Here is a 27,452-nt window from a genome sequence, read left to right as displayed (position 1 = left end):
GGTGGATTTATGTATTTTCATACATGAAAATTGTTTGTGAAAAAATTTAAGTTTCACATTTTGAAACTATAGTAGGCTAGTAACTGAAAGGATACGAAGAAATTCGTTAGCCATTCATACATGCAGCATGTTTGGTTAATAGGCTAAATTAATTAGTCGAATGAATTAATTCGTTGTTCTACATTTTCATTTGTTCATTTGTGTTGTTGAAATCCGAGAATTATGCTTTTCTTTAGCAGAGAGACTATTTTATTGCTTTAAACTTTTTTTCGCAATGTTTCATGTTTGCTTTCATTACTTTACGTCTCGTGTCGTGGTGAAATACCAGCAGATTGATTGATTGTGTTTGGAATTGGTCAAGATGCTTTGATTCATCACTAAAAGAACGATAATAATAACGAAATCAGGCAATATCTGACTGTTTTCACTGATGAACGGCATATATATTAAAGCCATTAGCCTAAATTGTTTAGGTGATTGTTATTTTATTAGATTACATGCTATTTTGATGGATACCTGTTTATATATTTTTCTTAATCCTAACATCACTTTACAGCCACGTGATAATCGTCCGCCTGTATGGCTATTTGCTCGTTGAGAGTGAGAGGAAGGCTGGAAAATGCTGAAAACCTCACCTCAGCTGTGTCAACAGGCCGTGTGTTTTTCCTTGTTATAAATAGCCCCACTTTCAAATTAACTTCCTAAACGCCACGTGCCATCCAAAATAAAACTATTCAAATAAAATATTCACATTGTAAGCAACATTTTGCATGAATTAGTACGAATCCCATGTTAGTTTACAGCAGCTGGCTTACTTTTAACCCTAAAGTCAATGCATTTGTATAACCATAAAGTTGTGTCTTAATACGTGCATTTTGACACAAAACAAAAAATACATAAAGGTGAAAAGTGCTCATTTGCCTCAGAAAAAAAACATGAAATCCTTAATATGAACTATTTATTCCATTATACGTTTAAAAATGAAATTGTTAAAACAGAAAACACATGTGCTTAAGCAGTTTTGTTTACTGTTGAACGTTCGTGCCACGCATCCAAACCAAAGTGGGACTCATCAGATGATATTTGACAGGCTTTAGATGCTCTAATGCAGTTGAACACACAGCCAATAGCAGAAGGCAGCTGTTTCAAATCACAGTAAGTTCTCTCTTTATACTTTGTTTCCCCATAAAACACAAGTATATCCGCAAATTCTCTTATGCAGGTATCCTGCAAAGAAAAAAAGGTGAGAAAAAAACATTCAGAGCCACCTCACACTTTGAAATTAAACAATGCAATTGTCTTTATTAGGCTACTGAAATAAAATGCAGTTAGTAAATAAATACTTAGGCTACTTTGATTTTTGTTGGTGTTGTTTTTGTTATCGTATCAGTTCGAAGAAATCTCAAATCTGTTCATGATGGGAGTTTCTTACCTCTATCATAAATTCAATCAAATATCACATTAGAAGGAGACTTAGCAATAAGAGTCATCTGTGAACGTGCACTTGAGCGGATCATAGTAAGACACTTGGCATCTCTCGCAGCTAAAGGTAAAGCCTCGTTCGCGCGCCATGCTGTGGAACACCGGTCTCATCATGTTGTCGAGATCACGATAGTTTGCAGTTATGACACCCAACTCGGTCGCCGCTCTGCAGCCAGCACGTGACCTAATCTGATCCAGTGTGGGTCGTAGGGTTTGAGTCTTGAGTAAGCTATCTAAGGTCGAGCGCTGGCGCTTGGTCTTTTTTTCTTCCTCTCGCCCAGCGCTACCGCTCCGCCTCCTCAACGCGCAACTTTGACGCTGTGCATAAATACTGGAACAAAAGAACTTCCTCGATACCTTGTGAAACGGTAGTAAATAAGGTGAAACTGTTGTGCGAACTGAAATTAACCCGTTAACGTGCTTATATGCTACTTATTAACATCCCACTAGAGTCAAGTGATGTCTTCATACACATCCTCAATTTCCCCCCAGAGCTTTGGGTAAGTGCCATTCAGATCGACTTTGATGTATCTTCTGATCAGTCTCGTCGCATTGGGAATTGGCGTAACTTGGCTCTTTTGATAGATTTTTGAGCATTTTGTGAGGTAGAATTTCAGTGGCATAGCAAGACTAAAAGGGGAAACTAAAATGTGTTTTTGTTGAAACAATGACACAAGCTCTTTATGCGCAGGAGTGGCAACATTCGACAACAAGCTATCGGCGTCGAACTACAACTGTCGAAAAGTTTTTGACTCAACCGGATTGTTGCTTTTACATGATGTGGATGTTCTAAAACGTTGTTCAATTCTAGCGTTCCGTGAATCAAGAACGTTACTGCACACTGAACAATGTTAGATTCATTCTAAAAAACGCGCTGCTTGTCAAAACTTCAGCAACATTTTCGTATCCGCAAGGGTTACCGGCTGTCTTCGAAGATAGGCTACGTCGTGTCATTTTAAAGTGTCTAACAGGTTTGATTGAAAACCGTATGAAACTACTCAGTTTTTATTTGTTTTGTTCATTAACGATTAGGAGGTCCATAACGTTTACAAAGTCTTTTCGTAAGTAGTCTATTGTCGTGTTGATCTTCTAATGTAGTGAACAAAGAAGCGCGTAGCAAAGGCTCGGGACCCGAGAGCCCGTGGAAAGTAAGCACCCTGTTTACAATAATAACACTAGCTTCATGACGTTGCAAATACTGACAGAGCGCTGCACCAATGGCGTGGCACGGTTGCTTCGGCAACACGCTATATTTGGAAAGAGTTACATCATCGGAGGACTGCCTTTGAGGGGCGGGACATCCGTAAGGATTGACGCGCTTGTCTGGACTTGCCTGCAGTGCGCTTTGTTATTAGTTTCACTGCTGATAAAATATATACAGTTGGCTAGCCTATATATATTTTAAAAAACTGTCACGGGTAAAAACACGAAACATGTTCTTTCAGCATTTTAAAAGCATAGGAACAATAGACTTCTTTTTTTCTTTTTCTTCATTTTTTCTTACAATGAAAGGTTAATGAATGATCTGTTGTGGTTAATAAATGTAAAGTTGGTTACTCTGACAGTTGTGTGGAAGGAGAAAAGTTAGGCTATATGATTTTATTAAATAGCCTAAAGTATGCTACTAAGTCATTTCAAGTCTGGTGGATGAATGAAAAGAAAGGAGAAGACGAAGTCTTGACTGAAACTTTGGTGAGAACACGAATGTTCTGGGTGGTGGTGATGTTCAGATATTTAGTCACCTATTGTGATGGTGGGAGGAAAATAGTAGCTTATGACATGCTTCAATTATACGCAGAGGTTTTGTTGCAGTTAAAAGTGGTGGGGTGGAAATAACAGGAATGGTCCAAAGTTGTGTGTGCAAAAAAAGAAAGAAAATTAAAACAAGGGATTTGTTATATGCATGGGTAAATAGTAAATAGACCATAACAATAATAATGGCCATTCAAGTTCAAGGTGTATCTAACATTAAATTCAAGATGCAGAAATGTTCAAATAAAGTTACATTTACAAGAGACATGCAAAGAGCATAAAATTGTCCATAAAGGTTTTTACTTTTAAAAGAGGACCATAAGGTTTCACATAGGCTATAGCACAGATCGGAGTTGAAGCGTTCGGCCTAGTCATCCATGTCGGATAAGTATAGAACAGTTTGTGTTATTTTCTTTTACTGCTGACACACTTCCTGTCTTTTACAGTGTATCTTTAAATAAAACGAGGAGTCACTTCCTTTCCCCACTGTCTACATCCATTTACAACACCTTACACTTTCTCACATATATAGGAACACTCACTGGCAGATAGCCTATTTCATGCTTGTTTATGTCAGCAGTGGCATGTGAGTTGTTTATGTGGGTGTGTCTACAAATAAGAAAAATTCATGATGCAATGATTCCACCCAATATATCTAAAAAGGTGGGCAGATTATAACTGTGGAATAAAGCCATCATGTTTTCTTTGACATAGCCTATAGAAAAAGTACTACGTGGTAGATAGCTTTTGTCTTGGTTTACAGTTGCAGTTCATGCCTGCAAAATAAGGCTAAGGTTTAGAAAGCAATTTAGTCACATAGCCACCAGATATTCCTACATGAATCATCGGGGTTTGCTGGTCAAATAGTCACAAAGCGGTGCCAAATTTTAAGTCATTATCCGAATGATGCAGTCGGCAGTCACCAGAAAGGGGCGGATTTGACAGATGGAGCGCAGTTTCTTTCTTCTCCCAATCAACCTTCACGCTGCTGGTGGTGTGAGTGACGCAGCTCGCTGTTGCTCTCGCTGCTGTGACTGTCTGCTGTAGTAAAGCAGCGCAGGGTCTGTTGTCAAGCTACTTGCAGTCAGTGTTGTGGTCGTTTGCTTCGTCTTCACGACTAACGTTCCGGTCATTTAATGCATGCTTTCATCTTCTTATAGCAACAGTACACGCACCTTCAAAACTGGCCGTAAAAAAAAGAAATCTGAACCGCAATAGCGTTTTATTCCCTCTTCAAATCACGAATGATGGAAAATAATAAATAAAGATTGTTCGCTTGGTAAAACACTCACTATAGTTACTAGAAAACCGACACTTCCGCAGACGATTCATTCATGTTCATTTTAGGGTTAAATCACGTTTTATAGGGTGAATTTATCCTTGACAGCGTTGAAAGCTATCTGATTCTGGAAGCAATTGAAATCCCTAAGCTATATATTGCATATAACCATATACGTAAGCCTAAAACTATCAATGGTGTGAACGCGAATGCACTGGTAACAATCGCTTTTTCAAACACAGACTGGCAGAGCTACAGTTAAACCGTGCTCTGTTGGCCGTGTAAGGATATTGTGCGTGGGTTTTGGGTTGCTAGCCGGTTTGAGGGTGCATTTTGTCTCGACCAATCCTGCGCGGTGCTCTAGGTCCCGGCATGCCCAATGCGGGCAGGGGGAGGCTCCGGCCAATTTGAATGAAGACTGGAGCTTTCGGCGCCATTTTCGAGTGAGCAGCTACATCAACAGCAGCTGCCTAGAGAGGCTCCGTACTGTAGTCCAGTAATTTGAGCGAGGGGACACTTTTTTCTTTTTGTTTCCAGAGAACAAAGAGAGATTTTTTTTCTGAAATCTACCACAAATTTTAGCCGTCTGTTTCCCGGTGGATGGATGCAGCGGACACAAAAGACGATGTGTAGTGACAACAAATAGTGAAGTGGAGTCTGAAGTGAGCTAGCTGGCTAATCCGGCTAGCATCTCCAGCCAAGAAGGGGCGTCAGATTGGAGCCGCGCTGTGGAAACGATATATTTTGTATTATTTTTCGAAAAAATCCAACAATTACGTGGATGATTTGAAAAATCAATAAAAAATTCGGAAAATTATCGCAGGCGACGACGAATAAAATGACGTGGGTTGTTTGGTGGAGCGAGGTGGTTTTGTGCATTTTTTAAACGTTAAGTTTGAGCGGGATTGGTGATGTGAGCGAGACGGCCGGCGAGCCCGACAGCCTATCAGCGAGCGATACACCGGGATGCCACACCGACCAACACTGTCCTATTCTTTACTACAGTTTTTGTTCCTCTTTCAGCGGAAAAAAAGCGACGATGACCAGAGTGCCTTTTTTTCTCTCGCTTTTTTTTGCACAAACTATATAAAAACAGTGCGCCGTCATAATGTTCAATTGCAAACTTCTTTTTTTTGTGGATTTACAAATATTATGACCGTTCATGTGTTTTCGGTAAGTAACATTTTTCATAAAAGCGTATTTTTGTTTAGTTACCATGAAAATGACTATTTATGTTTTGTGCGTGTGTGAGTGTATGATGCATGTTTTAAAATAGCAAACATTTGCTATCCAAAGTGTAAAAAGCGCAAACTCTCTCACAAAAGTAAATAGGAGTTGGAGACGAGATTAAAGTGATTTGATCAGTTTGTAGAACAATATCATCTCTCGATCGAAAAAACACGTCATAATGTGTTTGATCTACTGTACCACGCTATTGCAACTCAACTCAGTTTCATTCCCTTTAGCAATTTGAAATCCTTGTTATCACACTAACGTAAGTGTTATGGACACGTATTCGTACTTTTATACGAGCAGGCCTATAAATTGAAATTACATAACCAGGTTGCATTGTCAGATAATTTAAGGCCTGGTTGTGTAATGTTAAAATGCGATTATTCGTTATATTAATTGTGTTAGGGGTTAGTGGAAAATAAACTTTTATGTCTATTGCAAAGAGAGCGAAATCTAATCATCTTTAGAGGGATCTTGGGTCAGCAGTCGGCCTTTTTTGTCAGCGTGTGCACCTCAGTGCTTATAATAGCGCCGAATTATTTTTCCTTCTTTTTTCAGTCTCTGTTCTTAAAGTTGTTTTGGTGACGTTTTTCTTGCATTGAACCCGATTCCATCGCTAATCTTCTGTACCTCAAGGAAAGTGTCACTTCGGGTTGTTTTGTTCTGTCTAATGTAGAGGTCACATGCAGAAAGGTCATGAAGTCATTACCGTGATGCTTTGACCTCCTAATTTTGTTGATTGATGTAAAGGCCTGTCCATGTCATGTGATGTCATGAAAGGTTAACCCAGCAGCGACCCAGGCTCACTTTGAGCCCAAACAGGTCAAGTGAGTTCAGAGAATCCAGTTTTAATCTTTTTTTATACAAAATGTCAACCTAATCTTAGTTTTTTTGTGCCATTTTGTCTAGCATTTGTTTTATAGTTACAAGATTTTGTATTTTTTTAAATATTTCTGATTATTCACTTTTCTCACTCCTATATAAATGTGGCTTAATACAGAATGTTAAAAATATGGTAACTTTTATTTTTTTTTAGTTCTGTGCTGTACCGGTCTAAATGATGTCTGGTTTTGCCTAAATAACATAGTTTGTTATTTTGGAGTGAGTTGTTTAATGGCCATTCACAAAAAATAAGTGACACAAATTACACCATATACCAGTATTACTCCTATGACAGAAATCTTATATTATGAAAAAGACCCATTGCAGCATAGACTGACTAGGCACAAAATATTAGTCTAAATGTTAATTTGACTGAGAATTTACATTTGAGGTGCCACCGTAATTAATTATTGCACATTAGAATTACACATTCACTTGGCCAAAAAATAGCAGTGTAAGAGTCAAAATTCTTAGTCTGCTTCTTCCTGCATATGGAGATGGTTCCCATTTTGGTCAGGTTTTTTTATTATTATTTTTTATTCTATTTGTTTTGTATTAATGTAGTCAACTCTATAGCCCAATACCAAGCATTGTTGGTCAGAGTGTCTTTTCACATCAGTTCCTAAGTGTGTGTGTGTGTGTGTGTGTGTGTGTGTGTGTGTTTTTTAAAATAAATTTCCTGGCAGTTTTTCTTCCCATGAGTTGATCCTGCCTGGGACCGTAGGGAAACCCCCACAAGTAAACCACAACGATCTCTTTATCATGTTCGCAACATTGCAGTTTAATCAACAGACACATCATGCACCCACTCAAACGCCCCACAGTTTCAGTGACAGTGCTGATACTACAATATTTATTTTTGCTTGGTTTTGTACAGTGCACAGAAACATTTTAGTCATAACTATTGTAGTTATTTAAAAAAATATATAACTTACTGTAGGTTCTGTGAATTACTGTATTATCTATATTTTCAAAGAAGTTCACTATTCGAAACACTTTAAAACTTAATCCCACACACAGTTAAAATGAATGCACTCCATAACTGATAGAATACCCATGATCTATTGCCATCTAAATACGTAATCAATTAACTTGCAGGTTATTTTAGGCAGTTTACTCTTTACACTTGAAGTTTATATGCATCTTTCATCTACACCAAAATATATTGTGAGATCTATTTTTACTCACTTATTTTTGCTAATTTAGGTATAATCTAGCAGTTCTCCACCTACAGTTGTTTTTATACTTATGTGGCTATTCACTTGTAATACTGTTTGCAATAAAAAAAAAAAAAAAAGTTAATGGAGATAATGATGAGATTATTTTTTGTGTGTGTGTGGGCAGTTGAAACTTTTATGAAACAGTTTAAATTTGTTGCATGTTAAGAAATTGTTTGTCTGGTGTGTCCAGGGCTGGATTTGGGGAGAAGCTGAAGTTTTATACTGTCAGCTCTACTGAGAGTTTTGAAAACAAAAGTCACCACACTAAAGAAGTTAAATTGTGCAGTGTACACAATTAAACAACTAGTTAAAAAAGCAAGAATACATTAAGTCAGTCATGCTTTGCATGCTCATGACTGAGAGTGTGTAAACGTGAACCTGCAGGAAATGAAGACTTGCACTTCAGATCTCCTGACCAGAGGCTGTAGCATACACACTCCGTTTTAATATGGGGCTTATTTATCAGTTAATTGTGCGGGTAATTTTATGAGATACAACATGTTAATTTTATCATACACCATGCCAGGACCTTCTGAGTTCCCAAAATTGAGTGTAGTAATATGACTGTAATAACAGTGCAATAGTGGTGACATGACAAGACTGTTTTTTTATTATTAATTATTTGTTCTGAATAAATAGAAACCCATGTTGTACTTGTTTTGACTCATTGTGATGTGCAGCAGCAAATGTGTATTCACAGGCACACAGAATGTCTCTGGGACATCACCCACGCTCTTTTAATGATTATAGGGAAAGTAGTGTGTGTGTGGATGTGAAAGATGTTATGTTTTTTTATATATTTTTTATAAGCCAGCCCTTACTCTGAGACGTACAGCTCTGGTTTTGACTGTTTAAAGCATCCCTCTAACTAATGATAGTTTAAGTTTGGGTTGGATGCAAGTTGTGAATACAGGGTGTTGCAGAGCATTCTTTGATCAATGCATGTGTGTAATAGTGAGAGGTTGCAGTCAGGGCACAGGTGTGTGTTGCTGTATGTAGTTCTATCCGTACTCAGGTGCAGCGGTACCGTACAGGTGTGCAGGCTTGCCTGCTGTCATTCTTTCTTTGACGAAATATTTGCACAGATTTACTTATTTACACAGAGTTTTTTTTATTAGATTAAAGAAAATGTTTGAGAGTGACAAACACACACACACACACCTCATTACTACAAGTGCAGAGGTGTAGCTAATTTACAGAGTCTGAATTGGAATATAGTGTGGATTATTTGCCCTCATGAGAAGTAATTAAATATTCATGTTTTTTATTATTTTTTAAAATGTTATAGGCTAATTATACATGCATATTAGGGTTAGGGTAAAACCATATATATATATATATATTTTTTTTTTTTTTAAGTTTCCTATTTCAGTGATCTTAAGTTATACCTATAAAATAAAACTTGTTGTTTTGCTAAATTTTCTTTTGACCATTTAACTGGCAAAATAATTACGTGGGAGGGTTTCCTGCATAAGGCAGAGTCTCGGAGTGTGTGAGCGTGTCACATGCTGATGTTGATGGAGGAGTGGAAGGTGATACCCTTTGACCCTGAGGTCATGTGAGCTCAGTAAAATACAAGCAGAGAGAGGTTAAATGTTATATATTCATTCACACCCCCTCTCACTCACACAGACTTGTTCAGGGGCTCTGACGGTCCTCCTCGCGCACACACACACTCACACGTGCATGACCACTCTCTAGGTTATCAAAGAGTTATGTGCTGATGCTCTGCTTGTATATAATCAAATTATATCTTTGCTGCATGATTTAAAATTATAGTGTAATATGGTGCACATAATGCGCACTTATCTTGTGGGATTACGATGTTGCTAGTGCACAAGATTAAACACCAAAATGGAGGCTAGGCCAACTACACACATTATTGAGTTGAAGAACTTTTAATATTCTTTTGATGGCAACACTTAAAAATATTTTTAAAGCCTAAAAAAAAATAACCCAACATATTTTTGAAATGGTTTGATTTATGGAGTTTGAGTTGTCTAACCAGGCTGTATTTTGTTTGACCTGCTCTGTTACTCAGTCCTTCCATTTGCTTGTCCTTTTCAGCTCTGATAGTTGTCTGATAACTTGTGTGACTGATCTTTTTTTTTTCTCCGTGATAAAATTAATGTGGTCAGATGCTTCCTGTGAAGATACTCATTTATAATATCTTAGCATAAGACTTGCTGTGTGTGTGTGAGAGAAAGAGAGAGAGTGGGGGGGAAGAGAAATGTGGGAGTTAGTGAAAGGAGTGGGGAAAACGTTTTCTCACCAGTCTCTGTTTTTGTGCTACACATCTCTGATTCACATCTGAGATGCGTGCATAATTTGTTTTTATTTTACTAAAAAAATATCTTGTGAATTTGAAAAAGCTTTTTGAGACGGAAACTTATGTGAGGTTTTAGATGTACATTTCAGAAAGTTTCTGTCTTATAATTCATAGGCCAACAATAGTTTAAATCATTTGTTGCTTTGAATGGTATGCATTTTTAAGGGTGCATTTGAGGTTTAACTGACTTGAATAATATACACATAATAATATTTTACACCTCACACACTGCAGTGATCTCAGAGAAGACACATCCACTCACATAGTTGACAGCAACTTTCTCACTGACACACTGTAACATTAACTATGGGTGTATCAATTTAATTAAAAAATTTTAAACTAGGTGTATGTTTTTAAAACTATTTATGCATCTGGTTTTATGGTTTGATGCTGTCTATTACATCAGATTTTTAGAACTGCAGATTCTAATGTAATGTCTGTATTTTGATGAATTTCTCTTCTTTTTTTCCAGAATTTGCCTAGTTGTGATGTCAGAAACCAGACAACAAATCAAGGTAATAACATCTATTTGCAATTTAATTTGTGTTGTGTGTTAATTGTTTTAAGAGATCATGGGCTAAAACACATTTTACAGCAACTAGGCAGTTTAGGTGCTATTTACACCCAGTACAGGACACTTTTAGCATTTGCCATTTATGTAAGTTTCATTCATGCCATTAAGCCATTATGGTATTAAGGCTTAAAAATCCCCTTCAAGGAATGAAGTGGCTGCTTTAGATCTACACAGTGGTTGTATAAGCGAAGTGTAAAGCTTTTTATTTTATTTAGTATTACTTACATTTGTCTCTTATGGTATTGAATTCACTCAGTTTTTCAGGCAGTGATGGGTTGGCTTTAGCTTTCAGATGCCAACTCTTGTTTAGAAGTAATTACAAGTTTGTTGTCAATATCAGGACATAGGCTCTTATAGGCTACTCTTAGCATAGGCCGTATAGTGTGAGAAAGGGTCTAGATGTCTTCCTGTCAGTCTTTGAGATCACGACTAGGCATTAGGTTTTGTTGGAGTGAAAAAAGAAACACTGGATAATTTTAGAAAATTCTTGTTTGTTTTCAAAATCTCCTACACAATTTTTTTACATGGCTAATAAAAAAATAAAAAAATCAGTGACTTCATCAGGAGCTAAACATTATATAAAAAAATATTGTAGCATTATCACAATGGCTGTTTCTTGGCTGTGAATCCATGTTGGATCATTGACCCAAATTCCATTGATATGTTAGTCAGGTCGTAACCTTGGTGTCAGTGTTACAAGTCAATGCTCATAATGAACAGATGCTTCAGTTGATATTTGTTATAATTAATATATTTTAATATAACAACAAACTGTTAGTTTTTTTTTAAATATGTGATTGGTTCATTACAATTACATTACAAGTTGTTTGCTCTAAAATGGTGTTATTTAGTACTCTCACTGCAGATCTCACCCTTCTGCTGCTTCAGTTCATTCATCTATGCTGTTCCGACTTCCGAGTACATAGCAGCCATGAAAATGTACTTGAATTTTTGTGTTATGCTACAATTCTCCAATTTCTAATTAAAGTAGAATTTCATTCAAAACAATTATATTTTACTTTTAATAAATTCTAAGTCTTTAGAAAGCTTGTGTGTTAAAGAAAATACTTAGTTATTAAGATTATGTGTTCGCCATTGTGTTTCTGGTTGAATAAATATATCTAATAATACTATCAGTAGTAAAATGTAAAATTCAGATGTTAATGATGTCTCACATCAACTCTGACTTGGTGAGCATTAAAAAAATATATTTTTTTTTTTAAACACAACTGTATACAGACCACAGTGATTGATTCATAAAGTAGAGATATCTTATTTAGCATAGTGGAGGCATAAGAGATGTATTCTGTTGTGGGACAGCACTTTGGGAAGCTGGTGGCAGGTCAGCTCCCGCAGTTGAAGATGACTACGAGGCAGGATGTTGGCAGTGCTGAATCACTATCTTGAAGGTTAAATCCAGTCTGGTCTAGAAGACAATATTACTAGTTGCTTGTTTCTTTTGATATAATTATTTTTCGACGGAGTAGCCAGAGGACAGGTTTTAGTATAATGCAGGAAAGTTGCTGAGAGCTGTGTCCGCAATGATCTCCGTGGAGTCCAGCCTGTAGAAAATCAGAATGAAGTGCTGCAAAATATATAAAATTTTGATTACCATTTAAAACTCTTGTAATGCTTTATTTTCAGTCGTCTCTTGTGCCTTGTCCCAAAATATAATAAAATGTAAATATGCCAAAACAACAATACACGACAATCCACTGGGAATGATGATTATTTTAAAATACCCATAATTGTCCCATAACATTACATTTATAGGTGCTATTTTACTGAAGTGCAACAATTCAGATTCAGTGTGCATCCATCTATGAAAAGTATACATTAAACTTTGTCTGCTATTAAGTTTATTTATTTTTATTTAAAAATAAAATAAAATAGAAATGTACATAACAGGCATATTAAATAAAATAAAGAATAAAAAGTCTCAAGCATGTATTTCATTACCAAGTCCTGCACACAAATTTAGCAATGCCACTTTTTTATTGTATGCAAATAGTTTGCAGGCAAACACAGTAAGGAGACACTGAAATATTTTACTGCAAACTGACAGCATCACGTCCAGCTGCTGTGTGTATGTTCTCACTCAAGCGTCCTCCTCTCTTCTGTGTTTCAGATGGAGTCCTGGAATACCTCAAGCCCTGCTGAGAGAAAGAGAGAGAGAGAGGGAGGAGAGGAGTCACTCGCTCTGATTCTGGCAGTGCTTGGTCATGTTGCCGAGGGTGTGAGTGCGTGATTGAGAGAGAGGAACCCTCTCTAGGTGATGGTGTAGCAGCACAGAATGGTTTGTGGTGATACAGAGATGCAGGCCGTGATGTGCTGCAGCATCAATTCCTGGGACCTACGCAGCAGAAGGAGAGATTACATGTGTGTGAATGCGTGTGCGTGTGTTGTCTTGCTTTAGCAGCATGTAAATATTGGAGTTACTCTTTGGCCAATGCCTCCAATATTGCTCGTGCTGCTGAAGCAAGAAGTCACCAAGCAGCATATGCACGTCATCTTTTTATCACAGCTACCAGGGCCTAGCCGTGCAGGTATGGCTGACTCACAGGTACAGAAATACCATCATGGACTGAATCATCAATCCAACATAGAGAAGTCAGGAGGACACTCGGCCTCACCGGAGTGAACCGAATGGTCAAAGGTAAAGATAGATGCAGAGTTTAGTTTTCTTTGGAAAGCGAGTTAAGTAGATTTTTTTAATCAGTTGCTTTTTTTCCCCTTTATAATGTTCATGCAAAAACATGTTTTAATGTTTACATTGTTTGTTTTCCTTTATGTAAAATATGTATCCTTTTTTTGTTTCAATCGTCTGTTTTTTCTTCATTAAAATTCCAATTTTATTTTCCTAAACGTGGTTGCATTTTTTTTTTTATTAATGCAAACAAATATTAAAATTAAAAAAAGGAAAAAACTGACCTGTGAATACTAATTTTGACGTAGTTAGGGCACCGTTTGTCGATATATCTGTTTAGCTTTTGTTTTTAACTCTTTCGCAGGGAACGCAACTTTTGTCAAATTAGATTTTTTTTTTTTTTTTTTTTTGCTTTTCTGCTCTGATGTGTTTCAATACTGTTGTAGAAATGTGTTTCTGGTGGATAAACCCTAGCCTAGGCGTGACGTGTATTCATGTTTCTTTTAAAGTAGCCTATTCTTCATTTCCGGTGACTACATTGAGCTAACAAAACTGACTCCAATAGCCCCCCCCCGATAATAACCAATAAGCAAGTTTTACTCATTTATGTGGATTATTCCGGAAGGTGCAATGTACGAGATATTGACATGGAGGCAAATGTCTACAGTTTCGTGCTGGAGAGTTTACGCGTGCGCAGCCCACCATTCTTATATAACATTAATATTAAAAAGCTTAACACCCAACGAAATTTTGTTGTGGGCAAGTTATTTTTCAGTATTCCCGATAGCTGAAAATGACATGTTTTATTTCGTTATGTTAACAGTAGCCTACTGTTGATTATGTAACCTCACGTGACTGTGCCTATAGGCTATAAAATAATACAAAATGTTTGTGACTTTTGTAAAATATTGTATAAAGGCATGTCACCCTGAAAAAATAAGAATGTAAAAGGCAGTATCTCGCAACGCAGGTCTCAAAATGTCATTGAAATAATTTCCGCCATTTTATGGGAAAAAAAAGAAGAAAAAAAACTATGAGCAGGATAAATTATATAACCACGGTTTGATCGTATCCTTGCCATATCCTTGTATTTTGGTTAATGATCTATTTATTTATTAATTATTTTGCCGGGGTGAAAGTAGCCTATATAGGATAACTTTGGGGAGTTTTATAAGGAACCCCTTTATACGCAGAAATTCGTCTTTTTTGATGTCTGAATGCTGCTTTTTCCTCTGATTTTATCACATCTTGTATCCTTGGCAATAAAGAAATGAGGGGGTTTTTTTCAGCTTTGACCAGCACTTAAACCGTTGTTGCCTTTAACTAGTAACACGACCACTTCTGACACATGTCGATTTAATCTTCTGACGCTTCGTTTTAGTCATATGATGCTTTTAGATCTGAACTAAAGATGGTCAGCACAGCTGTGATAATAGGAACAGTGCACAGTTTCATAGAGCTGATTTTAATCTATGGCAAAACACACATTTTAACAATTTAATGGAAAAGTAAAAAAAATAAAATAAAATGCATCCACGATGCAGCTTTTTTTTTTTTACAGTCTGGACGTAGCCTAGAATTGTCTTGATTTTTTTGGGGGATTTTTTTGTTAAACCAATCACGATTTGATTTAGCCTATAAGCGACGGATTTTAGGGAATTTTCTACGTTTTTGAATCAGATCCAAATTTCCTATATGCAGTTTCCCGCGTGTACTTATTTATTTTTTACTTATTATTTAAGCCTATGTTTTATGCACGGAGAAGTCATCTTATAAGATGTTCTCATATAGCATGGCCGTTCGAAATTATATTTAATAAGGATCTTTTATTTAATTTCTCCGCCAAAGAATAGGCTACACATGTGTTTTTTCTTTTCTTTTTTGTTGTTGCTTAATTTTAATTGTGATTAGACTGTTTTTTTACATGACCTGAATATATTACAGTTACTGGTCAACGTGTGTTTAGATAGAAGGACCAAGGGAAAAAAAAGTCCGTCTATTTTTCAAGTAGGCTATGTGAGTGTGTTTATGTCGGAGCGACTTGGTCCAGATAAATAATTTATAGCTCGAAATTTTCTGTGCATGATACAATGCAGATCGTCACGCTTTAATTCTATAGACAAATGAATGAGACTGAAGTCTTAAATCCTATTACGGTCCTTTCGAGTGCCTTAAATGTTAGATGCAGTAATTTAAAAAAATAAAAATGTGGGGGTTAAAATATGGAATTTTAATAAAAATACAGCATGCATTTAATTTCTTTATGTTGCTTTCCCGACAACCATGCCACTTCTCTGGAGTTTTGAGACATAACAACTAACTACCTAATTGGTGATGTTCCCTGTTGCTGTATAATTTTTTTCATCATACAACGTTGCTTTATTTCATAATGACATTTAAACGGTGAATATATGAATTCGTGTATCTGGTGTATTTCAGGTCTTTTTGTAAACGGAGACGTATCATGTGCGTAGAAGGAAAGTTGTTACTTGCTGCAAAGAAAGTTACAAAACTAATATTTCGCATTTTGCTATAGGCTATGGACACAGTTAGGCTTCAAATAGCCTAGTCATTGCCGACGTAGGTTTTGCCATTCATTTCATTTGACAAAAGTTAAAGAGAAATAAGCATAATGCTAGAACTAAATAGTGTATATACGGGACATTTATTTGGATATATCCCTATAACAATTTTCAACTTTACAAAGAAAAACAGCAACATACAAAGTATTTTTCAGTGCAGAGTCAGTTCCTTAAAGAGACGAGTATTGACCGAATTTAACAATTGAATCATTAGAAACATTTAACACAGGAAGACAAAACGTTTATAGCAAAAATAAATGGCACTTGTATTGCAAAATTGAAGTTACTGGTGCAAGATAGGGTAGGCTATGCGATGGAGTGAGGATGGTGTCATTATTATTAAGACACAATGGTTCATTCGCTAAAAAAGAGAAAGAAAATAGAAGAATTTAAATTATATAACACATGGCGCCATTTCAGAGTGAGCTTCCTATTTGTCGGCAATGCATTCTGCATGGCTTCAGAAATGTAGATTAGCCTATATTTATTCATAAATTCGTTGTTATTTAATTTGCTCTTAGTTATGTAAGGTTGTATTTGGTAAAGTAGGTTAAAGTAGGTAATTTCACTTTTCATCCCCAATTCGCCTGGCAACAGTCGGCTAAATATATGTTCGGTGACGTGCGAAGGGCTCCAGCGGTGACGTCATATCAGAACAGTCGTCCGAGAATCTCTCAGGATTCCTCCTTAAACAGTGGGGAAAAGGGGATGCCTTCATTTTTTTTCCCTAAACAGTCCTGACTTTGTGTTAAACTTTGCACATCTCATGCCTCTCTTGGGTGACATTGTAAACATTAAAGACATTGATGAGCTCTGGTCTTTGAATAAAAATATAAAATAGTACCCTATATAAAAGGAAAAAGAAAACCAAAAGCAACCAAAAAACGTAAGCATTCCATTAGCTATATGTTCAAGTAGACTTGTGTCAGCACTATAGCTTTATGTTCAAGTAGACTTTTGTTTCAGCACTATAGTCATTTCAAATTGTTCTCATGATGCCAAATGCTATCGCAATATTATGAGTTAAACCAACAATAAAACAAACATATAGCAGGATACAAGTTCATTCTAAGTAAACATTGTAAATGAATCGCTGAAGAACTGAAATCCTGTCCTGGTGTGAGTCTGACATTGTTACGTAACGTTTAACCTTGAGTATCCAAATAACTCGCACAGAGAAGATAAAGGATTTCAATGCACTTTCGGAATAAGTGTTCCTTTTCTTTAGTTAACTTCCAAAACGGTATAATTTATGCAATCAATCTGTCTGCTTGTATTCGAGGTGAACATGTGGAGATTAACTATTCAGCTCTATATACATTTAAGTGAATAGGGAATTTTTTTTAAAATGTAAGACTTGGTAATATTGTTAGTAGCCTATACCACGATCCATCCACACTTGTTTTTCCATTTAAAACCAACAGACAAAATAAGTGCAATTTTATAGCACACAAATGCTAGTTATGTTTTGTTTTTTTGTTTTTTTTTTACAAATTCAAAAACAGACACGAACTAAATTTTCCAGTGCTTAAAATCTACGGGATATAGGCCTACTCTAGGTTGGCACAATTTAGTACATAAAAAAAGTACCTAAGGAATGGAGTTATAAAATCAGCTGATGAAATCAGATGTCGTGTTTATCAGGTCCAAGATACAGTTCCGACACATCTCAGTTATTAATGTGCAGATCTCAGACGCTTCTGTCCAGCAGAACCCGAGCCAGCGCACGATCTCTCCAGGACTGGGCAGAGAAAAGCCACTGAGTGCGACCACCTTATCCTGGAAGCTCAAAGCGAGACAGTCCGATGGGAGAAAGTTCAGCGCGGGGAGACACGCACATACAACCAGAACAACTCTCCACATCACACGGGAGAAGCGCGGAGCGGCAGCAGGGGGCAGCGAAGACAGGTACGCGCTGCTCTCGTAGGGGGCGCACAGCTTGTCCACTTCTCCAAGACGCACCCGGTCCCATTCTTTCAAATCGAAGCTCTGCAGGCCAAGCAAACCCACGTCCACGTCAGTCCGCGATGGCAGTGGCGTTCCCCGAATGACGCGCAGCTTTTCTCTGAAGTCCTGCATCTGCTGGAGGAAAGTGAGCGGGTCGGAGAGCGAACGGAAGGATTCGGCGATGTTGAGCGCGCGCCGCTGCTCCTCGAGCGCCGACCGCAGCTGGTTGATCTCGGGGTCAAAGGTCTGCATGACCGCGAGCTTCAGAGTCTCCAAGTCCGAGAGAATCTCGCTCCGTTTGTGGTCCAGCGTGCGCAGAAGTTTGTCAAAGTACTCTGAGACTCGATCCGCGTCCCGCGAGACCCTCTCCAGCGCTTTCTTCTTAGCTCCCTCTAACGATTCCAGGCACGAATGCACCTCCGCGCCCCTCCAGCCCTCCACGACGCGAAACAAGTCCTCAAACGCGAGCTTCTCGCGTTCGTACGCCTCCTCCAGCGCGCAAAACTTGTGTCCTTTATGATCACCTGTCGTGGCGCAAAACCCACAGATGAGCTTCAGATCCGTGGCGCAGAAGATATTGAGCGGTTGTCCGCTGTGAGCTCGGCAGAGAGACATCCTTGGCATCACTCGAATCCTGTTGTACTTCTCCACGATGCCACGCAATGAGTAATTGACTTGCAAGCTCGCGATGCCGTTGTGCACGGTTTCCTTTCGACAGGTCGGACATTTGAACGGGGGTCTCCAAGCAGGGCTCCGGTTACCGTCCAGGATGCCCTCGAGACACTTCTTGCAGAAGCTGTGAGAGCACGGTAGAACACGCGGGTCCTCGAAAAGACAGCAGCATATTGGGCATGTGAGGTCCTCCTCCAAGAGCTCCATCGTATCCTAAAGAGGAAAGAGACATCAATATGAAAGCTTGTCGGGGGCATGACACATCAAAACAACTCTCATCATAGCAAGCTTCTCTCTCGTGCATCTCACACCGATTGTGAAGTCTAGAGCACTTAGTGCTATCCAGTGTCATTTTTGACACCATCTACATTATGCGCAATAAGCAAAGATATAGCATATACACACACACGAGTAGGCTATTTGTTTTTGTTTTATGCATCGAAAAATGTTTTTATATTGCGAGAATGAGTTATCAGTCTACAGTGAATAAATAATGGAACAGAACTAGCTTAAGTCAATATTTTACAGTGCGATTCTGTGAAGAGGCACAGCAGGTTAACCAAATATAGTAGTTCAGATTGCCTGATGATGAAGACTCCTGAGTGCACCAGTACTTCATTTTAATTGCCCGCGTGAGAACTTTCGTGGAGGAATATCCGAGGACCTGTCCAACAAACTTCAAGGAATTGATTTGGAAAACAAAATATCCCTGCCGTCGAGTTGTCAAAATGTTTCTCGGTATGCCCAGGTCCGGGTTGTCAAGGTATTACTGTTGTTGAGGCAGATTTTGCAGGCAGAAAGCACCAGCAATTGGACCAGAAGTGCACTAGCTGCATAGGCAGTGTAACGCAATCAGGGCTCTTGTTGCTGTGCAGACTTCGCCCTTTCCAATTGGGAAATTTTAACTAGTTCAGGTCAAGTCAGTGTGGCCAGGCAATTAAAACTAATGCGCACAGACAGTTATTGAACAGTGAATCTAAAGTTAAACAGTCCAATGCCACATTCAGCATAATATCCGCGTAGCAGTGTATTTGCAGACTCAGGTAGTTGAACACACGTTTTGTTTGGTGAGAAATAAATGCAGAGGATCCCTTCATTCTTGGATGGTGTTGTTGCGGGGGAGCGCTCACTCTCTCCTAGATCAGCGTTTTTTATACAGATTACGTCAATACTTGCGTTCCCCATCATCTACCCGCATAGACGCATAATTCATCTATTCAGTGAACTACAATAACTACGTAGTTTTCATTTACAACTAGTCATGGTTAGACACAGATACAGACAACCAAAAAGCACGTCCGTATTTCCTGCCACAAGGATGATTTCTTTACGCCACTTTGGTCGCATGTGCCCGTGCCATGTGTCAGGGTCTTGACGCATCGATAACCAATCGCTACCGAGTCACGTGTCAAAATATTTTGACCTCGATTTTTCTTCCCCTGTTTCCATGCCATCAGGAAGAGAACGGCGTCCGAGGCGCAGCGCTCATTGGTCGAATCAGGGATGAAAGCGCGTGCAATAATTGGCCACGAGAGGGCGAGAGTCTCAGAGAACCGCAGATTTGTCAAAGAAATAGGATTAGGATAACGCTAGAAAGGCTTTTAAAATTGTTTTCATTTATTGTATATTAATTCGGTAATAAAATAAACCAAAATCCACAAGGGGGGCACATACACTTGAAAAAGCAAACCATTTATCCCGATCCATTTCAATAATATGACATAGCGACGTGTTCTCAAAGCTTTTCTGGTCAGTTGGCTGTTTTGGTTGCACATTGCCTTGATTGTATTATTTACCTATCAAACAAATAACTTAAGTATTCTAACAAATTAAGTATTATCTAACTCTTGGTTAGGTAGAATGTGGGATTTAATCTGGTGGAGTTTAGCGGTCAAAATAATAATTATCCAATTTGCCTCAGTGTGTATTTTCAATTCAATGACTATTAGATTATTTGGATGTAAATTATTTTCCAGACCGACGGTAAAGCGTCACGAGCTATCTGATACTTTTCTCTGCGTTGGTCAGGATGGGGCATTTTCTGTCGTTTATAATTACTGCACAATAATTTGTAAAAAAAAAAGTATATATAATAATGATAATAATAAAAATTATATATATATATATATATTTCCATGCATCTGCTATAACTCAAATTTAAATATTGTTATTAGTGTAAAATTATTTAATAATAAAACTGTTTTGAATGTGGTCCACTGAAGGAAGCGCCCCCTTGAGGTAGTTAACGAGAAAAACACCAGCCGTCGACAATGATTTTTCCATGAGATCCATTCTATCCTGAGAGCTCGTGCACTCTTCAGTTTGACATGTGTAACTACACTTCCGGGGATCTCAGTGGCTAGAATGGCTGCAGTTTTTACGTGTTGTTTGGGCTGCTGCGGGGATGGCGGGCCGGGTCACGCTCCCCTCAAAGATATGCCCACCGTACAGCTAGACACGCATCACATGGGTAAGAGGTCATTTCCACTGCTCAGCGGGGTCACAAAAAGTCACCAAATTCATTTTAACACGAAGAGATGTGTCAAGCTAACAGATAATGCTATATCTTAAAAACAAAGGTTAGAACACAAAATAACTATTGCCATCACTGTTTTTAAACAAACAGTATGTTTTCGTTCGTAATAATATCTAATAAATTATGTCAAGTAGTCCTAACTACTCTGGATCAGATGTTAGTTGCTAGTATAGAGCTGACAGATCCAGTGTCTATTTTGATTGTATTTCATTGGAGTGAATCCAGGAAGTGAGGTTCAATTCAGACTCGTTTTTTGCCGATATCTCTGAAAACGTTTTGAAATACATACCTTGTACTGTAGCAGTGTGGGCATGAGAGTTTGCTCGGCCTTTTTTCCCAGGGACGGATGTGGTCATAGTGAAAAGTGGGAGGCGGATCTGTGGAACTGGAGCCTGCCTCGCCAACGCCCCTCTACATCAGAACAAGAGCTATTTTGAGTTCAAGATCCAGTCCACGGGTGAGTGCCCTTTTGTGAGAAATGAAGCATGTTTAATCATGGCTTCAGATAATCAGGTTTTTAATATTTTGCTAATTATTGTGCAAATACTGTAGTAACTTGTAGCTGTCAGACAGATGTATTTGTTTTAAAGTCGAATGTTGTTGAGTGTGTAGCTATGAAGTGGATAAAAAAAAAAAAAAGTTTACCTTTTATAAGTGAGCAAGATTTTACCTTAATATAAAAGTTAATTTATGTAATACCACATATGTCAAAAAATGTCACCAAATTCAAAAGAAAAACATATTTGCATAAATAAAAATAGAAATAACCTATTACTGGGACCCTTAGATTTGTTTTGCATTGTGATATTAATTTTAGTACAGTTTTACCTCCAACATCTCTGTATTATTGGTCTTTAGATGTGTATATATAGCTTAAGATATCTGTGGACTATGAACTTTAGCTGATGTTTGCGATGCAGGTGTTTGGGGGATCGGTGTGGCCACTCAGAAGGTGAATTTGAACCAGGTGCCACTGGGTCAAGACAGCCACAGTTTGGTACTTAGACATGATGGCTCTATATACCACAACAATGAGGAGAAGAACCGTTTACCCGCCAACAGCCTGCCTCAGGAGGGGGATATAGTGGTACATTTTGACTTCTTTTTGTGTGTTGGTTCCATTCTAGATTGTGCTAAATAGCTAAATTGTGGAATGCTACTAGTATATACTGTAGAACATCGGTTCCCAACAGGGGGGTCGCGGCCCACAAGGGGGCCTCAGCGAGCTCTGTGGGGGGTCGCGTCATATTTTGAAAAGTTTTGAGCAATTTGCATTAAATAAAAGTCCTTAACTTTTTTTCTGTTCAAAATTTATATAATGAGCGAGTTCATCATGAATCCATTTTCCAAACCGTGTTTTTGTCTTATCCTGAATCACTATGGTACACCTATAATAAGTGATTACATTGGGAGTATTTTACCCTGGTTCGGATCGCTGCCGCTGCGGAGTAGCCCAGTACCTGCGTGACTCGTCATAGACGCACACAGAGAGAGAAGTAGTTCCGGCTACAATGTTCTTCCGAAAGACGCATTATTCTGTTAAAGGAGTCATGACCTGTAATTTTCACTTTTCCACGATAAAAAATGTATGTTATGATTGCCTAACGATTATACACTGGCCGGGAAGCCGATATTTAAAAGTGAAGCGTTTGTTTACCCCTGGGTTCGTCAACCAGCCCACGTGCACGCGCACTCAAATACGTGATGTTAATTTCTGCGCCGACTTGACGTCAAGTCGGCGCAGGATATACCATATATGGACACCGCAGACCTATGCTGCAGGAAGCCCGCCCTGCCCCTCTCCCCCTTATATTCAGTCGAGCGCCGCCATGAATTCTGATTCGAAGTACGCACTCGACCGTGAAAGATGCAGAAACGTGGTGCACACGTGAGTTGCTCTGTTGTTGACTGCCAGAATCAACATGGAAATGTTTTTTCTCTCCCAAGAACGGACCAAGCTATCAGGGACCAGTGGATTAAATTCATTTTTACTGACGCGGTTCCTACAACCCTTCCCACTGGCTTAGGTGTCTGTGCTAAACATTTTACAAAAATTGCGTTGCAATGATAAGATCTTTATTCACGCGAATCGACGCGATCAACAGACTGTCTGTCATCTGCTCAGTCAGTGCTCATCATGCTGCAACCTTTCATGTGATGGAATAGATTTAAATTTAATGCTTTAAACGATACTTTTCACGATTTGTTAATCTCGATAGCTGTAATAGTAAAAACGTAGTAAAAGTTTTCGAGAGAGTTCATGTAATACTACTAGCTATTTCATATGCAAGCATGTCAGCCAATCACAGCAGTGGGCGTTTGCACTGCAGTCTCACAGCAGACACGCCCCTTAAAACAGAGCGTTCAAATCTGAGGCTGAAATCAGGCTTGGAAAAATGGCTTTTATTTATAAATTATGACAATTTTTTATGTAAAAATCATACTAACATTACAAGGGCACCCCAGGCAACATTGTAAAATAATAAAACAATCCAGTTCATGACTCCTTTAATAAACGCAAGTTTATTATCACTCGCTATAGCGCCAAAAGCCCCAAAAATAAAGCCTCACAAATAACATGCAAGTATTGAGGCCCCAGACAGAAGTCATTTAGTAATAGCCTATATTCATTCTTTTTTTACCTACACACAAGTGTGAATACTGATATTTTTGTTATTGCATTTAAAATAGGGCCAATTTATAGGCTACTCCTAGGCTTACATTTTTAAATTACAAAGGGCCTACTAATCTTTTTGTTATTGTATTTTCAATATTATAGGCTATTATTTGTGCATAAACATATCTGTTTATACACTGTAAAAAAAAAATACATCCCCAAGTCAAAAATTTCAAGTGACCGATAACATCAACATTTTTCAATTAGTCTGACGTATTATTTCTCATTGAGCAAATGTTAACAGACTATTGCAGCAAGAATATAACTTGGGCCAATTGAAAAATTTAGATGTTATCGGTCACTTGAAATTTTTGATTTGGGAGGGTTAGAATTTTTTTACAGTGTAGTAAACATACCGTTTGTTTGAAAACAACATATTTTGTCATCCTTGCTGCAAGCTTACAAGAGCGATAATATCATTAAATGTGAAGGGGGGCCCTAAAATGTTTTCTTGGGAAAAAGGGGGTCTCAGACAAAAAAAGGTTGGGAACCCCTGCTGTAGAAGACATATTGCTCGTGGTCATAAGTGTGTGTGTCTGTTTTTAGGGCCTGACCTACGATCATGTGGAACTGAACCTGTACTTAAATGGAAAGAGCATGCACTGTCCGGCCTCAGGTATTCGAGGGACTGTGTTCCCCATAGTTTATGGTGAGTTGTGTATTGTTTCTTTATCAATGACAGATACAGGACATCATCATTTTTGCTATATCTGCAATATTTTTTAGATATAGGAATTTCATGGTTATTATTGGAGCAAGTTGATTTATTTGGTGGCCATTTTGGTAAGGGATTGAAAGATGTCACCTACTACCCTCAGATTTTAAAACTGCCATAGTAGCTTATTTATCATGATTTATGATTTGCAGAGACAAGCTGTCATGAAATGTTTTTGCCATTCATATGATGAACTAACATCATATTGATGTTTGTAATCTGTTCTCTCTCAGTGGATGACAGTGCCATCATAGACTGCCAGTTCAGTGATTTCTACCATACTCCACCTGAAGGCTTTGAAAAGATTCTGTTTGAACAGCAGATCTTTTGAATCGTCAGCTACGTGTGCAGACACACATAGTGTGAAGTTGAACTGTGTGTGTGGCAGTACGTGCTTATGTTCTCTTTCAATGTTGCTTCTGCCTTTGCTGTTACTACTGCTGCTCTTGTCCATTTGGAAGTCAAACCAGACTTTATTTCTGTGTGTGTGCGCGTGTGTGTGTGTGTGTGTGTGTTTGTACACGCACAAATGAGAGTGAATCTACAACCCAGACAAGGCTTTACATAAGCACTGAAGACACTTACTGATATCTACTTTCTGTAGTGGGCGATATTGATAAACTGAGCTTATACTTTTATTTAATGACAATGCAAATTAATTAACAGCTTTTTGTTCTTATTTTGTATGTTTATTTAATTTGATTTATGTAGAAATTATTGTTGACTTTCTCTATCTACACATATCAGCTTTCTTGAATGAACCAATTGTATTTGCACTAGTTATGTGTGGTTGAAAATCAAAACAAACCTCTCTTGTTAAAATATATGATTAGAAACAGTTCGATATGTTTTTGATGTGTCTGTTACTGTCATTTGCCTTTCATCTGAACTAGGCACGTGTGTGTTTTCTTCATATTGATAGATTGCTAACAATAGCAATTTTCAATATTTTCCACAGTGTATTTTATCACTTTACCTCTATGATCTCTATTGCACTGAATATTAATAAGTGACTTTGGCTGGACAGGCTCCAGAGTGCTAAATAACTTCTAAAATGTTTAAGACTTGCATGAATCTGTTTAACATGGCGAGTTTTGATGCATTAGCATTTATCTTACCAAAACCCTTCAAATGTGTTAGACTGAAGAGACACCAAAACATTTATTTTTGCCTCAGATGTGTTTTTCTTGACCCTAGTTAATCACATATTCACAGCAACATTAATGACAAATATTAACAAAATGTTGCTGGTTACAGCAGAAATGTTATTCTACCAGAGAATGTTATCTACTCAAAACACTAAACCACTCTTAATCACACATTAATCTTATTAAAAAAATGAACGTGAACAAAATGGCCATGCAGTTACCCAAAGGCAATGTGCTTTTCAGAAAAAGGTTCTCTGAAAACTTTGTGTCCTGTAATCTTTTTTTGGTCCCAAACAAAGCTTGAATTCTCTCTGTACACTGTGTCTTATGGTACATTCCACAAGTGCTGTATTTAATTAAATTAAGTATTCTGTGTCTGTGTCATAGTGTGAAATAAGGACAGTCACCTATGACCATGTCAACATACCAAGCACGTCTGCAAAAATAAAGTGTTCTATTTAGCTAAAATTGAAAACGCGTCTCTAGATCTTTCATTGTTAACTGTAGGAATAATGTGGGTTAGTTGTAACATTGTGTTTTTGTCTGTGTGTGTGTGTGTATAGTAAAAAATAGCCCCTTAAGTTTGATGTGTTTTACTCATGTGCCACACTGCCATTTAGCATCATCCAGTAATACTATACCTAACAGGGATGAGTGAGTAACTCTTTGTAAACCCCCCAGAGCAGACACTTTTTATTGTTCCTATTGTCTTGATTTCTCAGCTGGTCAAGACATTAGTAATGACAGACAGGAGGGGGTTCAGTGAACATTTAGAAAAAGACATACAAAAAAAGCATCCTACTATTTTCAAGTGTGTACTGCTTTGATGGTTCAATGAAACTAGAGGTAAAGGCAGCATTTTATAATAACTGTCACGAATAAATAACACATTACATTATGTAATCTACATACACATAACATTCAAATAAAAGTCATGATTTAAATATCTCATTATTGAACTGTTCATATTTGAATGTACATGGACATATACAGTATATATGTTAGTTTTTACACAAGTGTTATTTTTAGTAAGCCTTTTAAAGCTGTTGAGATGAGTGTCTGCTGCCACCTAGTGTCTATATGGATTTTTTGGGAATGAAGTGTACCTCTTATAAAGCTGCAGACGCAGGTAAAGTCTCACTTTCAAAGTCAAAAACACTCAAGACAAAATAAAAACAGCGTATCTGTGTACAACAGAGAAATACTGCACACTCCTCTTTAAAAGTGTCAAAAGCCATGTTTTAAAATACAGTGCAGGAACTGTGAAGAACGTATCTTACTGTCAGAGGTGGACAGTAACAAAGTACATGTACTTGAGTAGGCTACTGTACTTATGTACACTTTTTGAGTATCTGTATTATTTTTTCTGGAAACTTTTTACTTTAACTTCACTACATTTGAAAGACAAATATCGTACTTTTCATTCAAGGTCCTTGAGTAGAAAGTAGTAACGTTAGTCAGGGGATGATCTTGGTTGCAGGGGTTGCATTTTGGTTGGAAATGAAAGTCGGGTTGATGTCAGAAGTTCAGAACCCGACTGATGTTGGTTTCTGACGTCAACCTGATTTTAATTTTCAACGTTGGGGTTGGTCTTCTAAATTGTGTCATTGTTTTGGAGTACACTAGCTTATAGATAACAGTATGGCTGACATAATCATACTAAAAGCCATAAAACTTTAAATAGGGCACTATTTGAGGGAACAGCCATTTGGGTGTACGAAACCATTGTTGACGTTATTGAGTGCACTTATTCAATCTCACATTCAATCCCTCTACT

The 27,452-nt window shown here is 37.8% G+C and overlaps 2 protein-coding genes and 1 long non-coding RNA gene across 6 annotated transcripts; 2 read left to right on the top strand and 1 right to left on the bottom strand.

The window, feature by feature from the left end:
* Positions 1-1,795: 1,795 nt before the first annotated feature.
* LOC309503665 lies at positions 1,796-13,021 on the top strand. The gene is made up of 3 exons (XR_014207797.1): positions 1,796-5,686; positions 10,650-10,692; positions 12,880-13,021. It is a non-coding gene; the product is annotated as an uncharacterized lncRNA (long non-coding RNA).
* On the bottom strand, positions 11,982-21,549 carry trim13 (tripartite motif containing 13). Of its 3 annotated transcripts, none has more exons than XR_014207789.1 (4): positions 21,425-21,549; positions 17,571-18,812; positions 12,815-13,104; positions 11,982-12,336 (listed from the first exon to the last, which is right to left on the bottom strand). XR_014207789.1 is itself a non-coding variant. In XM_082176412.1 (3 exons), exons 1-2 carry the CDS (start codon positions 21,446-21,448, stop codon positions 17,592-17,594), a joined length of 1,245 nt encoding a protein of 414 aa, XP_082032538.1. In that variant the 5' UTR covers positions 21,449-21,549; the 3' UTR covers positions 12,647-13,104; positions 17,571-17,591. The 3 variants fall into 3 exon arrangements, 1 of the variants encoding a protein (XP_082032538.1); XR_014207790.1 differs by having other exon boundaries at positions 11,982-12,313; XM_082176412.1 differs by lacking the exon at positions 11,982-12,336 and having other exon boundaries at positions 12,647-13,104.
* On the top strand, positions 13,111-26,048 carry spryd7b (SPRY domain containing 7b). 2 transcript variants are annotated; one of them, XM_082176435.1, is made up of 5 exons: positions 13,111-13,407; positions 21,476-21,592; positions 22,056-22,222; positions 24,359-24,461; positions 24,761-26,048. In XM_082176435.1, the coding sequence occupies exons 1-5, from the start codon at positions 13,398-13,400 to the stop codon at positions 24,856-24,858; spliced, it is 495 nt and encodes a 164-aa protein (XP_082032561.1). In that variant the 5' UTR covers positions 13,111-13,397; the 3' UTR covers positions 24,859-26,048. The 2 variants fall into 2 exon arrangements, with proteins under 2 accessions (XP_082032561.1, XP_082032560.1); XM_082176434.1 differs by lacking the exon at positions 13,111-13,407 and adding an exon at positions 20,818-21,069.
* Positions 26,049-27,452: the final 1,404 nt, after the last annotated feature.

This window comes from Leuciscus leuciscus, assembly GCF_965113295.1.
Source record: "Leuciscus leuciscus genome assembly, chromosome: 7".
Classification (NCBI taxonomy): domain Eukaryota; kingdom Metazoa; phylum Chordata; class Actinopteri; order Cypriniformes; family Leuciscidae; genus Leuciscus; species Leuciscus leuciscus.
The sequence above is the reverse complement of the archived record's forward strand: the minus strand, read 5'-3'. Positions and strand labels throughout refer to the sequence as shown.

Bases quoted from the DNA above. Each gene is read 5' to 3' on its own strand.
- trim13 (XM_082176412.1), bottom strand. From the start codon at position 21,448: ATGCCCACACTGCTACAGTACAAG. The intron at 18,813-21,424 runs GTATGTATTTCA...TTTCCTCTTTAG, and splicing joins CCACACTGCTACAGTACAAG to GATACGATGGAGCTCTTGGA.
- spryd7b (XM_082176434.1), top strand. From the start codon at position 20,964: ATGGCTGCAGTTTTTACGTGTTGTTTGGGCTGCTGCGGGGATGGCGGG. The intron at 21,070-21,475 runs GTAAGAGGTCAT...CTTTTTTCCCAG, and splicing joins GCTAGACACGCATCACATGG to GGACGGATGTGGTCATAGTG. The intron at 22,223-24,358 runs GTACATTTTGAC...GTCTGTTTTTAG, and splicing joins CTCAGGAGGGGGATATAGTG to GGCCTGACCTACGATCATGT.